General features: G+C 52.0%; 1 protein-coding gene across 1 annotated transcript in view; it reads left to right on the top strand.

Moving 5' to 3' along the window:
- Positions 1–261: 261 nt before the first annotated feature.
- Positions 262–15906, top strand: part of MAPK12 (mitogen-activated protein kinase 12) — a 363201-nt gene continuing 347556 nt past the window's right edge. Inside the window, exons 1-2 of the mRNA XM_069229664.1 lie at positions 262–783; positions 2720–2849. Of these exons, the coding sequence (XP_069085765.1) occupies positions 668–783; positions 2720–2849 (246 nt within the window). The 5' untranslated portion in view covers positions 262–667. The remainder of the gene's footprint in view (positions 784–2719; positions 2850–15906) is intronic.

Genomic DNA, 15906 nt, shown 5'->3' with positions numbered 1-15906 from the left:
TGACAAGGTCCCTGGCGTCAAACGCCTCACGAGTGCATCCTGGCATTCCGCAATGTAGTTATACTAATCGCAACTGCTACTATTATTATGAAAACGTCCTCTACTTGGTTTGGAAGGTGAGGAGAAACCAGGTCACAAATTAACCCACAGGTTACATACACAGTTCTAGAGGAGTCGGTCTCTAAGTGACAGAAGCTAAACTATTTTGGCTTTCCGATACTGAGAAATGTTTAAAACAAGGAGAGAGCAGGTTATCAAGACAAATGACTCCTAAGAGCAGGAGGAAGCACGCACCTCTCTTCTACGACTCGGTTTCCTGGAAGCTGCTGCCGAGGCTCCTGCCCCGAGCGGTTGGAAAAAAAATAGAGAACAGAAAAAAAGAGGAGGGATTAGAGCACCGATTGGCCACGTGACTCTGAGAAAACGAGGATCACTTTTCTTTCAGGAAAGGAGCCGTTTCTGGGTCTCACAGGGACATCCCGGTGCTGGGCAGGTGGAGGGAGAGACGCCGTGAGGCAGGGGAGAGACCCCGGGGCATGAGACAGACGCCTCGCGCGCTTCGCTGAGGGGCCGCAGCGCTGAGAGTTCCCTCCCTGCAGAGGTGGCGCTTGCCTCTCGGTGACAGCACTCCGTACTCTCCCTCGTCGCCCGTCTCACTCCTGCCACCATGTCGTCTCCCAAGAAAGGCTTCTACCGGCAAGAGATCAACAAGACCATGTGGGAGGTGCGGGAGCGCTACCGGGACCTGCTGACCGTGGGCTCCGGCGCCTACGGCACCGTCTGGTGAGAACCCGGGCTCCTGGTGCAGGGAGGGCTGGCAGCGGGGCGCAGTGCGCCCGGGCAGGGAATGCCCAGCCTAACCTCTCCCCTTATCGCCTCCCCCCTCCTGCACAACTCACGCACTGCCCCATACTGGCCCATGCCTCTGCGCTCACCTCTCTTCCCATACCTGTCCCTTTAATTCACGTACATCCCCACTTTCACATTTCCGTGCATCTCTCCTTATCCCTCTAACTCCATATATGTGTCATAGCATCTCTGCATAACACCTAGCACGCCTCACAGTTTCATAACGCCTCGTCAGGTGTTCTAAGCGCTATATAAATACGACCAGCCCTTCTGGCAAATCCACTGGCAGGTAACAGTAACTGCACTTTCTTGACTGCCTCAACCTACCTCTCCTTCCCACATGACTATTTACACCGACCCATTCTTTATTTTCAGATCTCGTGTGTCTCACATGCCCCCCCCCAACACACACATACGTGTATGCCTTATCTTCCATACAGCTCTCCTTCGCCTTCCATGTATCTCCTTCCTACAGACACATGCTGCCCCCGTCCCTCCAAGGTGTATCTCACGGATTGGCCCCACCTTTCAGTTCTGCTGCTGTGCCCTCGTGCAGCGAGACAGCACCGGGTCTCTATGGAGTGCGCTCGCCCAGCAGCCCCTCACCTCGCTTCCTGGTTTACCAGCAGCACCTTCAAGTCGAAGCACTCCCCGTGCGGCCCCTTTCCTTTCAGTTGCGCCCTCTTTATGACCCTGGGTAGCCCTCTTCCTCGCCCTTTGGCCGTTTCGTTGGCTGTGCACGAGTAAGAAGGCACCCGAAGTTTCACTCTTGCTTAGCAAAAACTCCCGTGACCCTGAGAGGCTGGGGTAATGTAGCGATTGTGGCTGAAGGCTGGGACATTTCACAACCTCCGGCACCTCCTCAGCCTCGCCCAGCACCAGCGGGCGTGTTTCCTGGCGTCGCTTGTGACGTTTACATTTCATAATATTTATACTAATGTGGAATTAGCGCCGGGGTTGTATATGCAGTGTTTAATTAATTAAAAAAAAAGTACAATTGCTGAGTCTCGATTAGGGCTACCGAATTCCAGGCGGTCTAGTCTTGATTCCACCTGGAATCTCCCTCTTGCAGAATGCAGATTGTTTCATCCATGCTTCCTTCCTTTGTCACCGCTTGCATGTTTCTTCTCTTCCGCACCAGTTGTGCACTCTATGTATGTTACTGCTTCCAGAATAACACAAACACGATAAATGGCCGACGTTACAACCAACGGTGGCTAATACTTAGAAGCTTTTGACTTTTCTCGCTTATACATTTTTTTTTTTTATGGTGCAAAATAACATCACTTGCCGTTCCAAAGAGCTTGAAGGCTAAATGGCGTGAGAAATGACTGTTCAGAAAGATAGATTTATGGTATGTTAGAAGAAAATCTCCTTTCCAGATGTCGAGAAGTCCATGTACTATGAGACTGTCAGGCAGAGTAAAGGACAATATGGCACTGCAAGTTGCAGTTGCCTTCTGCAGAGTCCCAAGGAGTTCTAAAGTGGGTGTAAGATGGCACAGTTTGTGTGACAAACTCACCTTCAAGATACACTAACCATTTTCTTCTCACCTAGGGCCATATGTACGAACACATTTTCCCATTGACACAGAATGGGAAAAACCCTTTGCTACATCTGGCCCCTAGTTACTTCTTGGGTGGAGAACGTTGTGTGACTGTACTCAGGAATAGCTGACCTAGTGCAGATATGGACTCGTCTTGCAGGGGATGGATTTAGCAACAGGATAGAGTCACTGAAATGCTTCGAAATGCCTCCACTTTGCCTACAGGCTTGTGTACCCCCCGACTTGCACTGCATGTAGCGTCACATAAAACCATGTTAAAACGCCAGTAACTGTTTGGGTCCATGTTTCTTGTTGTGTCTGCAGCTCGGCAATTGATAAGAAGACAGTCACCAAGGTGGCCATCAAGAAGCTGTACCGGCCCTTCCAGTCCGAGCTGTTTGCGAAGCGTGCCTACCGTGAGCTGAAGCTTCTCAAGCACATGCAGCACGAGAACGTGAGTACTGCCCCAGTTTGACGATGGGAGCCATCAAGTTGGGGCTTCAAACGCGGCTTTCAGGGGGGTCTGCTGAGATAGGCCGGGAGTAGACTAAGGGTTAATGCCATATCTGTTACTTTCTTTAATACTACACTGTGGCTTTCTTGTGCTTGCAAACACAGGCAAATGTGACAGTTCAGTAGTGCGATAGCTGCTAAGCTGGGGTTTTGATTATCTAAGGACAGATGTGTCTGAAGGTGTGGGGTTTGGTGCTACTCCCTTCTTATCTCAGGCTGGCACAGAAACTTTTGCCAAGGCTTTTTGGTTCTCTCAGCTCATTGCAGTGGCTGGTCCTTATAATGCAGAGCCCGAAATAAGGTCTGTGTGGGGAGTCCCCAACCCTGTTTCAACAATATGTTTTCAGAAACAAGAATGCTGTACCCTGATTGACTGTGAGTACTATCATCTGCTCAGAAACAAGCTTGTTAAATAGTGCATCCTTAGCTCTAGAGCCAATTCTTTCAGGTTGCAAAGGGCGCTTGATGCAGCGGACAGGGACCAATCCTGTTGAAGGTAGGATAAGGCAGCAGGATTGGTTTGTGCACTGGAGAGCCTAAGATTTTAACTTTTACTATAAAAGGTATTGCTTGGGGAACCTGTGGATAAAGGTGTTTAGTGCTGAGACCCTGCATTCTCGGAAACTGTTAATAAAAGCACTGCCCATTAAAGTGTTTCTGGACCTTTCAGCCACCACCATCGGTGAAACCCCTGAAGGGTCATGGTAAATGCAGCTCCTCTCTAGTAGAGGGACCACTCAATATCTGACCAAAAGGAAATGTCCTATTTCTGCCTGAATATTAAGTATAGGGCCAGCCCCCCCCCCCTTATGCAGGTCGTAGGGCCTAAAACTATTCCTCCTTCTAGGGTGCAACCACAGTCACGGACTAATTTGATTTACCTGCCATCCCCACTTAAACCCCCCTGTTCTCTCATACCATCTGGGCTGCAGAAAGCCCACTGTAGTGTGCTGCAAGATCATGTAGGAAGGTACTGTACAGGGCTGTAGAAACGGAAGAACGCAGAGACAAATATCCTTAGCAGCACAGGGTGCACTCAAGATCCACTCTGCCCCCAACGGAGCCCTGAAATGAATAAAGTGCTGATGACTGATTGGCAAAATATATCTTGTCTGCTGTAACATGTGGTAGCTGGGTGCTGGTGTTTCTCTTGGCATCAATTCTTGAACAACCCAGCCTCGCATTATTATACAGAACTAATCAGGATGGCAATGGGCTGCCTAAAAGTTGTAGTGTTTTTAAACTGTATGTAATTTTTTATTTAATTTAAAGGCTGGCTAAGGTGAGGTGGTAGTTTTCGGGTTAGTAGGCTGTGCCATTTTTTTTGGTGATATAACACAATTTCAGCTCGAGGAACATTGTAGGTCTTTGATAGTTCCTCCAAAGACTCGTTCAGGCTGGCCTACCTTGCAGACTGTAGTGACCAGGTTTTCTGAACCCTCGAGGAACTGATGCAGCCATATTGCCCTAGGGATGGACAGTACGTGGAAGCACTAATCTAAAATATGGTTTTACCTTATCCCGCACTCATCAAAGGTCTATTTTGTGATGGCATATGAATGACATACAGTCTTTTTCAATATGTCTCCACCAGTGGAGGACTTGCTTGTTAGTGAGATGCAGTAGTTTTTTAGGTCTTGGCTCTAGAATGCACACATGCGCTGTCTTGAACTTAGGCATGCTATATCTACTTTGTTGGCTTACAGCCCGCCCATAGGCTTCCCACTTGCTGGCACCATCATAGCTCCATTTTCTGCTCTCCCTATTTGTCAAGGACATTTATACGTCATGCCTCCCTCGAGAGCACCGCCCAACTACCTTTAAACCTACATAGTGGCAATTTTCATCCATTGTTTCAGGACCTCCTCCCTCCTCCCTCCTTCCTCCCTTCCTCATGCATATGGGAGCACTTTCTGTTGACGCAGGGCTCGCTGCATGATGTATTTATGGTAATTTGCTTTTGAGTAGGACTGAAAGGGAACATTTGTCTTGACACTGGCCCTATCTGTGGCAGCCCTCTGCACCTCCCCACGAACCATGGGGACACTTTTTTTTAGAATATATTTTTATTAACATTTTGCTATTACAACGTTACATATTTATTCATTTCACATGCACTTTTATATCTGCTTCTTATTTTGTACTTTTTCGCTTATTGCTCAATCTTTATTAACAGTCGTTTTATTTCTCTTTATTCAACCAGTTACTCTTTTACTTATTCAATCACTTTTCTTTGTTACAGCTCTTTGTTCTGCATAAGCAATAGTCAAGCAACCGGTTTAAACCCCTTCTTCCTTGTAACTTGGAATAATGATATAGAGGGTTAGGTGCCACCCAATTGGGTGTGGGAGGAAGGAGGAAGAGGCGGGAATAAAAAAGAACAGGCCACACAGGGCCAACCATGCGGCTATGTGCAAATGATTTTTATAGTTGTTGAACTGAAGGTGCTATGTCAGATCCACTTTTTATTTTAATTTTAAGCAGGGGGTGATATCGACCCAGGGCGCAGGGACGCGCCGTGTAGGCGGAGGGGCACGCACACTGCCTATCATGTTCGATGGCGAGGTGGGGATCCACGGCCCAGCTGTCTTCAGGCCTCTACACTTAATGAAAGCCACGTGGAGGTCGGGTTTGTTCTGGGCGCCTATCTATGTGCTACAATCGCCTGGCTCCGACCTCGGCGTGGGTTGGGAGTCGCTGGTTTCTCTTGCTGGGTTCACCAATCTCCTAGTTATACTCTCCCAATTCGTCACTAAGTTCTCCCACCCCAGAGCTATGGGAACCCGGCGGATACTCCTGGCTTCTTCTGCTTTTAGGACCTGTAATTCAGCTCTAGCCCACGTTAATGTATCATTCTCCCAGACAGTCAGTAAAGGACAACCCGCAGCTTTCCAGCCCCTCGAGATTAGTCTCTTATATAGTGCCAGGGTGAGGTCCAAAAAGCGCCCCTTCACTTTTCCACGGAGTGCCGTTGGTCCAAGGCCCAGTAAGCACATCTCGGGGCTGGGTCTTAACTCAACCTCAAGCAATTCAGTTAAGGTAGTCAACATTTCCTTCCAGCCAGTCTGGATCACCGGGCAAGTCCAAACCATGTGGTCGAAATTCGCCCCACCCCCCCGCACCTCGGGCAGGTCGCTGGAGATCCACCGTATATACGGAACAGCCTGTGGGGTGTGAGGTATGTTCTATGCAGGTAATTATATTGAAGGTACCTTAAGCGTGTATTACGGGACACCATCCGGGGGTAAGCCAGTATCTTTTTCCACTCTGAGTCTGTGAGTTCTCGACCAACCGTGCCCTCCCAGCCTCCTCTCAGTGAACGTAGGGGGTCTAAAGCTGCCTCAACCTGGGACCGATATATCTTGGTGATGAGACGTGTTTCCTCACCTAATGTCATCAGTGAGTGCAAGACCCCGTGTGTGTCAGGTTCCGCATTTGCCGTGTCCCAGTGAGCCCTAAGGGTATGTACCAGTCTCCCGTACAGTAGAAACTGTCCACCGGGAACACCCTCTTCCATCAAGTCAACAAATCCCCTCAGGACTCCCTCTTTGAAAAGTCCTCCCACTACTTCTATTCCCGCTGCTAGCCAATGACTGAGTCCCATACTTCCCGGCCCCCTCCCCCTGGGTTCTATAGCAAGTACTGCCAGCGGCAGAGCTGAAGAATACGGGTGACCAACTCCTACTCTTTTCGTGCATCTTTTCCAACATCCTATTGCCACTTTTATCATTATGTTGTTCCCAGGGAGAGTTATCTTCCTGTTTGCCATGTTTGCCGCAATCCACACCGTATCAATCATTCCCTGGGCCGTATATAAATCCAATTGGCCCCGACCCGTAAGCCACCCGGCTATCCACTGCAATTGGGATGCAAGGTAATATGCCTCAAAGTCAGGTGCCCCCAGGCCTCCCGCTTGGGGAGGCCTGCAGATGGTCACGAGAGTGGTACGTCTTCGCCCACTATCCCAAATTAGTTCTCTAAGCAATGTGTTCAGATCACGGAACCATGCCCGGGGTATTAGCAGCGGTAAATTGGCAAAGTAATAGAGCAGTCGGGGGAGCATGATCATTTTGGATAGCGCCACTCTAGCCATCACTGACAATTTTAAAGAGCGCCAGAATGTTACTGATGATCTCAGCGAACGAAGCACTCCACCTAGGTTACCCTCTCTTAGGTCAGCCATACCATGGTAGATCTGGATCCCCAAGTATCTAAATGTACGCGGAGCCCATTTCAGGTCCACCGGGCACGCTATGGGGCGACCATATCCAGACGTCAGGGGGAACACATATGTTTTATTACGGTTAAGTCTTAATCCTGATACTAAACCAAATTCCTCAAGTACGTTCAGGGCCCAGGGGAGTCCACTCGCCCCGTCTCTAAGGTATATCAAAATGTCGTCTGCATATAGCGAGATAATGTGATTCCCTGGTCCCCACCGAATCCCTCTGCCCACTCCTTCACCTCGCACCCACGCCGCTAAGGGTTCCATCGCCAACGCGAACAACAATGGGGACAGGGGGCATCCCTGTCTAGTTCCCCGATGCACTGGGTAAGCAGCTGAGACCGTCCTACCCGTCTTGACCCATGCCAATGGGGACGAATATAACAGGTCCACCCAGGCAACCCAGCCACCACCCAGGCCCATTTTTAACATTGTCGCCCTCAAGTAATCCCATCTGATCGAGTCGAAGGCCTTTTCAAAGTCCACAGCTAGCAAGGTCCCGGCTGGTGGCTTCGCCTCATCAGGCATATGCATTATAGAGAAAATCCGCCTAAGATTCAAGGAGGTGCTGCGACCAGGAATAAAACCATTCTGGTCAGGGTGCACCAGGGTCGGCATAAGGGGCAGTAACCGATTAGCTAGTATCTTACTCAAGATCTTAAAGTCGCTATTTAGCATTGATAGTGGTCTAAATTCTGTTACCGATGGATCACTAATGTTTGTTTTTGGGAGCGGCACAACCAATGCTTCACGGAGCGTGGAAGGGAGCACCCCATTCTTTACCGCCTCCATATACATTTCCTTCAGTCTGGGAGTTAATAAGGATTTATACTTTTTATAAAAATCCATCGGAAGACCATCTGTGCCCGGGGTCTTCCCAGGAGCCAGCTGCGTGATTGCTTCGTTTATCTCTTCTGCAGTCACTGGACCCCCCAGGCCGGCCCCGTCCTCCGGGCTCAAAGCCGGCAGAGACATCCGAGTTAGGAAACCATCAAGGATCCCCACCTCCAAGTCTGTGGGCTTCCTATACAAGTACGTATAATAATCTTTGAATGCGTCGTTAATGGATTCTGGACTAATTCTGCGTGTCCCACCCCTGTCCAATACACTTGCAATAGGACCACTATCACCATTCGGGCGCACTAGCCATGCCAAAAGTCTACCCGATCTCCCCTCCTCTGATTGCATGGATACCAAGTATCTTTGCACACTGTGGCATCTAAGACGCTCTTCTATTCGGGAGTGCTCCCTACGCGCACTCTCGTACTCTTCATCCGCTTGTCTTGTGGGGCCCTGTCTCAACTCCCCCTCGTGGATGACCTTCTCCAGTGCGTTTAATTCTCTCTCAAGTGTACGTTTTATCCCCACTGACTGTCCCAGACAATGACCCCGCGTCCCCACCTTGAGTGTCTCCCACTCTATGCCTCTGGAGGAAGTGGATCCCCGGTTATCCTCTATGTGTTCCTCTAAGTAGCTTTGTACCCCCTCCCTGTACGCTTGTCCTCCAAGGCCGACGGAAGCATTCTCCATGCCGGTATAGGAGGTCTGTCCCGAGATACATTCAATGTCATCAATAGAGGATTATGATCAGATATTGTGCGGGCAAGGTACTCCGCGTGGGTCATATTTCGGGCCAGCCCTGCTGTGCAAACTATTCTGTCGATTCTAGTATGTACCTGGTGGAGGCCCGAGTAAAATGAATAATCCCTGGCAACAGGGTGTTGTAGCCGCCAAGCATCCACCAGTCCCCAGGCGTCCAGCCACTCTGCTAGTTTTTTTGCTGCTTTAATTGATGTTGCTCCCTGCAGTGGGGGGTTAGACCTATCTAGGTCGATATCAAGCACTGCGTTAAAGTCTCCTCCTATTAGTACTTCCCCCGTGCATTGACGAGTGAGATGCCCAGACAGGCCCGTCATGAATAATGCTTTTTCCTGGTTGGGGGCGTATATACAACTCAGGGTCAACTGGAGCCCCTGTAGTTTCCCTTCTAGAATGACAAATCTTCCCTCCCTGTCTATGTTGGAGGAATCTAGCACAAATGGAACTCCCGCTCTAATCCAAATTAGGGTTCCTCTTGCGTAAGCTGAATATTCTGTGGCAAATACCTGACCCCTCCATCTCCTCCGTAATTTCTCCCCCTCTCCGGGCGCGAGGTGAGTCTCCTGTAGCATAGCTATATGCACCCCCTCTTCTTTTTAAAAAGGAAAGAATTCTATGTCGCTTACTCGGAGTGCCCATCCCCCTAACGTTCCAGGTCATAGTGTTGTAGCCCCCCATCGTATTCTTAGAACCCGTTGTACATGGAGTCTACGCGCCCCCGGCCCCGACCAAGCCCCCCAGAAGCTTGCACCTTCATTATGATCAGCCCACATTGCACATATAGCCGGTATAACTAATAACAAAAAAACCCAACTCCCCTTCCCCAGGGCGCCTCCAAAACTGTAGGCTGCCCAGTAAGTCCTACAACACTGCAGATCACACAAACACATCAAGTCAATACTCGCCGGTCAGGGTTGACAGGCGAGAAACAGGTCCGGGGGGGCGGCCAGGTCCGGAGGGGCCACCGTACTTCTTATCTTGACTCGCCTTTCAGCGCCGGTGCGGGTTCTGTTTAGATCAGTTCATCAGCCGTTTGTGGGGTTACCTCCGGCGCACTAGTCGATCCCCCAGAGCCCTCGGGCGAGGACACCACTATGTCTTCTGATTCCTCTTCAGAGACCGCCGGCGGAGACGATTCCACTCCCATCTTGGCTGCCGCTTTTAGGGCTTCTCTCTTTCCAGTCTCCCTTTGTGCCTGCGTGGGTGCTAGCCGTCGGCCGCCCCCTGGCCTTCTCCCTCTCAGGGCCCGCCGGGACCCCCCCCCACCGCGGCCCCCCGGCGCAGGCCGCGCCGGGCCCGACCCCGAGCTCTCAAGCCACTCCCATGCCTCCTCCGGAGTCTGGAGGAAAGTGGTTTTCCCCTCCACAATCACTCGTAGTCTTGCTGGATAGAGCAATGAGTACTGTATCCCTTCTTCTCGTAAGGTTCTTTTAACGGCCAGGAAGGAGGCACGCTTGTTTTGGACCTCCAAGGTGAAGTCAGGGAACAGTGTTGCTTCGCCATTGGCCACTTTAAACGGACCCAATTCCCTGGCTTTCTGCAGGAGGATGTCTCTGTCACTATAGTGCAGGAGTTTAGCAATTACAGCCCGGGGCGGTCTGCCAGGGGCAAGCGGTCTAGCCGGCACCCGGTGTGCACGTTCCAATGAATAAAAGGGGGTCAGGCATCCTGGTGCCACAACCGTACTTAGCCATTTCTCCAGAAACTCCACCATGTTAGTCCCCTCGACCCCCTCAGGGAGACCCACCACGCGAATATTGTTTCTCCTGGTTCTGCCCTCTGCGTCCTCAGCTCGCCGTTCGAGCTTCGCCACTCTGTCTGCCAGAGAGGTCACCTCCGCTGATACTTCTGCTTGTTTTGGAACAACTTCCTCTAGTGTTGCTTCTGCCTCCTTTACTCTGTCGGCCAATTTGTGGTGGTCGGCTCTCAATAGCCCAACCTCTATCGCCACCTGATTAATGTCACGCTGTAGAGTGGATTTGGTGTCCTCAATGGCACCCAGTATCTTGTCCAGGGTGTCCTGAACCTTGGTTTGTGACTGGCTCTGTGTGGTCAGCTCGTTGTCCGCCATTGGTATCAGTGTCATGGGTTCCATGGCTTTGTTCTTGTGTCTGCCCTTGGAGGGCATTGGATATGCAGAGGAGGGCGTCTCAGCGAGGCCGGCGAGCTGCGCAGGTAATTATGCTGCCTGCTGTTGGCCTGCTCGTTCACCCAATCTGTTGCCGTCAAGATCTCAGGTTCTGGTCGCTCTAGGAGGAGTCTCAGCCACCAAGCCAGTCATCTCCAGCTCGTTGGGCCACAGTAAGCAGGTGCGCCCAGGATCCTCGATGTCGCCGTGTAGCTCGCCTCCGCCGAGCGTCCCCACCAGCGGCGCAGTCGGTAACAAGGTGGTTTGGATCGGGTCGGGGGTGGCGCCTCCCCCAAGACCGCGCCGCCCTGCGCGGGAGGGGCAGCCGCGGCAGGCCCCCAAGGCCGCGCCGTCTCCAGCAGCCAGGAGGGACCCCAACCCCGGGCAACAATGGTGCGCAGTCTCAAATTTCGGATGATAACAGCAATCAGCACGGGGCGGACCCTCGCCGCCACACCCCGCGACGGGCGATCAGCGTCCAACTTGAACCGTCCTAGGCACAGGGGGCCCCCCCGCCACCATACAGGGGGCACCCGGGCAACGGCAGTCGTACGGCCCCCAGGGGGCACAGGAGAAGCGGGCTCCCTATCAGTCCTCCTCGGGGCGCCTCTTGTCCCTTTGTCTCCTCACCGTCCGTGCCCCCGCAGCCGGGAAGCACCAGGCCCCGTCTCCCGGGTGGGAGGCCAATTTCACTCCGTCCGGCGTCCCCACTCGGCACTCCGATCTGCCCCTCACACCTCGGGGCGGGCCCGCTCACAGCCTCCGCGCCCGGCGCGGCACGCCGCACGTCCCAGGACCGCGGCCGCAGCCCGCCAGCAGGCCCCCGGGCACGATCCCCGCCGGGCCACACGAATCCGCAGGGGGCCACCCCCGGGGCAACGGCCCCTCGCCAGTGGCCCCACCCGCAATCGCCGCTCACCTCCTCCTTCGCTCCGAGCCAGCGGCACCTCAATTCAGCGCGGGGCGGCCCCGCCCGTCAGCTAGGCCGCAGCCGCTCCGCAGCCCCGATCGGCCCCGGGAACCCAGGCGCTCACCCCGGGGGCCAAGCCGCGCCGCCACCGTCTCCCCACGTCTTCAGCAGTCGTTCCGCTCCACTTTGAGCGCGACACTGCCCGCCCCAGCGCGTCTAGGCATACGTTTGAAGTCGGCCCCTCCGGAGCCGAGCGGTTAAGCGTGCGCCATGCTCAGCTCCGTGGCCACGCCCCCGAACCATGGGGACACTTGGGGTGCAAAGGCCTCGGTTCAGTGTCAGCCATAGGGTGTTGGCTAAAACGAAAAGTACAGTTTTTTTTTTTGCCCTTTGTGGGGGTGTTTTACAACTCTTTCTTGTGTTCCCTGTTATGTCCCTGACTGATGCTTATACTGACACGAGCTGCATGTTACTGCTTTGAAGCAGTTGAAGTGTTGCCTGGACCTTCTTTAGATTTACATGCTGCCTGGCACAACGTTCTGTGTCTGGGATGCCAATGGATTATTGGGCACCTGCTCCTGCCTTGTACTGCCCACTCTCTATCTGTATATGTTGTAGATGAGGTCGTTCAGCAGTAAGGCGTGAAAGCCCAGTGATCTCAGTACTTCACATGAAGACTAGGGTTGATTCCTTTGCCAGATGTTCACATAATTTTAGCCTTTTGCCGCTGATGGATTGGTATCCAAACCCTACTTATTTTAAAGTTCACTTTGGGGTGCTAAGCATCGGGCATTTTAGTAGCAAGAAAAGACCCTGCTGGTAATTTTCTTGACTGGGTGTATACCATAGAACACAGTTACACATCTCTACAGTGAGTACATTACCAGTGCCTTGGGCACACTGTTAATACTTGTGTGTGCTTCCACTCCAGTGCTTGGTAGTGCCGTAATGCAAAATTATGAGGCCTTTTTCCTTCTCCACTCCCCGCTGAATGTGACGAGGGGCCCTTCAGTCTCTCAAATTACAGCTCTTCATTGACTTTGGGCTGACTGGGGGTCCCCCTAAAGGGCCGGGGACTATACTGTGCCACAGGGACATATGATACACCCGTGGCTCGGTACACCAGGATTGCTGTGTAGATTTAGTGCTTAATTTTCAGCTTATAACCTAGGGACATTGCATGAGGCCATGTGACCTGCCAAGTTGTCAGCTCCAGCTCTGCATTAGTCTACAGCTTTCGCTTCACTTTAAATGTTGAGGTTTATGTGAGTAGTGCAGTGGCATTTGGCACAAGCTTATCCTTGCAAATGGTTGCGTCATGGAAGTGTTAATACAGCACAGCATCGTCAATTAATGGGATTTGTGGTGCCGGTTAGTTATAATTTGTGGGTGCTTTAACTTCAAGCCCTCAACTGTTCATGGGAAGAGTGCGCCCTGTTTGGTATGTGGTGGTATTTGAGGGTTTGGTACGTTACCCCTTGCTCTTACACCCAAGTTTGGGACAGGTGACTACACTGAGGAGTTCCACCTCCAGTCCTCCCCTCCTGAGATAGTAAGCCCCATCCGATCGGGTTGCTTTCGCTTCCTTATTTGGTGCAGCAGTACGCATACCTAGCAGGGTGGGAGCATTCCTGTCTGGGAGAGGGGGGACCATATAGACAGAGGGTGTGCCTCCCACACAAGCCCGTCCCGCTATTCCTATATGTCAGACGGGTTGGGGTCCTGTGGGAGGGCTGCCTGTCCAAACATTCCACCCCCAACATATGTTACTTATTCAGAATTTGACTCTTTTGGAGATACTTTACTGTTCGCAGGTGAGAGGGCTTGTTTTATTTTATAGGCATGTTTTTATCTGAGCTAGCCTCATTCCTTTTCTGTGACTATCTGCTCCTCGCTTGTTTCCTCCCTCTTTCTCCTCCTCATCCCAGTTTTCTTCCTTGCCCATCCCAAAGTCGCATAACAATTTTATTGTTATTTTTGTGACATGTTGTCAGTGGACAGATTATTTTGTTTATATACTTTTGTGTCATACATTTAATACAATATACCACACACACCCACCGCACACACCCCTCACTCACCCAACCCCCACTCATGACCCCCCCCACCATACTCACCACCTGGACCCCCACCACACACGAAGAAACCGAAAAAAACCATGAACTCCATCCAGTCCGGATCCCCCTCCGACCCCTGTCCACATCGCATATACAACAAAGCCAGCCCAACCATCGCCCCCATACTCCGCGACATAATCAATTCCTCTTTCGACTCCGCCACCTACCCAGACTCCTAGAAGCATGCGGACATCACCGCTCTCCTAAAAAAAAAACAAAGCTGACCCGGAGATCCTCTCAAACTATCGCCCCATCTCCCTCCTCCCTTTCCCCGCCAAGGTTGCAGAGAAACTAGTCAACGCCCGCCTATCTCACTTCCTCGAAGCAAACAACACTCTTGACCCCTCACAATCCGGGTTCCGCAAGAACCACAGCACGGAAACTGCCCTCATCGCATGCACTGACGACATCAGGACCAAAGTTGACAAAGGCGAGACCGTTGCACTCATCCTCCTAGACCTCTCCGCAGCCTTTGACACCTTCTGCCACAACACCCTCCGCACACGCCTCCACAACATAGGAATTCGCCACAAAGCCTTAGACTGGCTCCCCTCCTTCCTCACCGACTGGACCCAGAGAGTCTGCCTCACACCTTTCCACTCCACCACTTCCAAGAGCATCTGCGGAGTCCCCCAAGGGTCCTCCCTCAGCCCCACACTCTTCAACATCTACATGATTCCCCCTAGCCAACATCCTCCGAGCACACGGAATCACTGTCCTTTCCTACTCAGATGACACCCAACTCATCCTCTCCCTCACCCGCAACCCCACCACTGCCAAAACCAACCTATACGCTCCTCTCCTCGACACGGCCAACAGGATGACTACTAACCACCTCAAGCTTAACTCCAACAAAACGAGATCATCATCTTCGGCCCCAACAAAACCACACGGGACGACTCCTGGTGGCCCACCGCCCTAGGCCCCGCAAACCACACTTGCAACCTCAGCATCATCCTAGCCTCCTCCTGCTTCCACACACTCCGCACTTAAAAACAAAAATCCTTCAAATGGATTCCCCCAGAGACCAGAAAGACAGCCACCCATGCACTCATCAGCAGCAGACTAGACTACGGTAACGCCCTCTACGTCGGCACCACACTCAAACTACAGAGAATCCAGAACACAGCCGCACGCCTTGTCCTTGGCCTCCCCCGCCACGAACATCTCACCACACCTCAAATCCCTTCACTGGCTCCCCATAGACAAGAGAGTCACATTCAAGATCCTCATCCACGCTCACAAACCCCTCCACAACACCAGCCCAACCTACCTCAACGAAAGAGTGAACTTCCACACGCAACCTCCGATCAGCTGACCTAGCCACAGTCCCCCGCACCACCACAGGAGGCAGGTCCTACTCCTACCTCGCCCCCAAAACCTGGAACTCTCTCCCCACCAATCTTCACAAAACCAAAGACCTCCTGCTCTTCAGAAAGAGCCTCAAGACATGGCTGTTCGAACAGTGACCCTCCCTGCCCCCATCCCCTCCTTTTTTAATCCCCCCCCCCCCCCCCCCCCCCCTCCAACGCCTTGAGACCCTCACGGGTGAGTAGCGCGCTCTATAAATCTTTTTTGGGATTGATTGATTGATTGAATATTTGGATTTCATTTTGATCACAAACACCTGATTTCTGTCTTTTTGAATCCACCAGTGTCATCCAGGCTTACCGTATATTTTAGACCGAAGGACCAGGAGGAGAAGGGCACATTACAGGCTCCACTGGTGATGCTGCGAGGAGGGCAGGCCTCACCTGGCACAGAGGGCGCATGGCTGTGCTAATGTGCCATTTGCAGTAACAACGCATTGCCAATGCCTATGGCTCTCCGATTGCCGAGACCTACTGGCTTTGCCAATGTTTGTTTCCTTCAGGCACACACTAGCCCGACCCCATCATTTTGCTCTTTGTATCACCTGGTTAATGTCTTATCTTTGAGTCCCTAATTTACAGACGGATAGCAGCAGTCTATTGCTTCATACAGCCACCTACAACCACTGCCTTACATTTGAATGATGCG

This window comes from Pleurodeles waltl, chromosome 4_1 (assembly GCF_031143425.1).
Source record: "Pleurodeles waltl isolate 20211129_DDA chromosome 4_1, aPleWal1.hap1.20221129, whole genome shotgun sequence".
Lineage (NCBI taxonomy): Eukaryota > Metazoa > Chordata > Amphibia > Caudata > Salamandridae > Pleurodeles > Pleurodeles waltl.
Note: the sequence above shows the minus strand (reverse complement) of the source record. Positions and strands in the feature narration are given on the sequence as shown.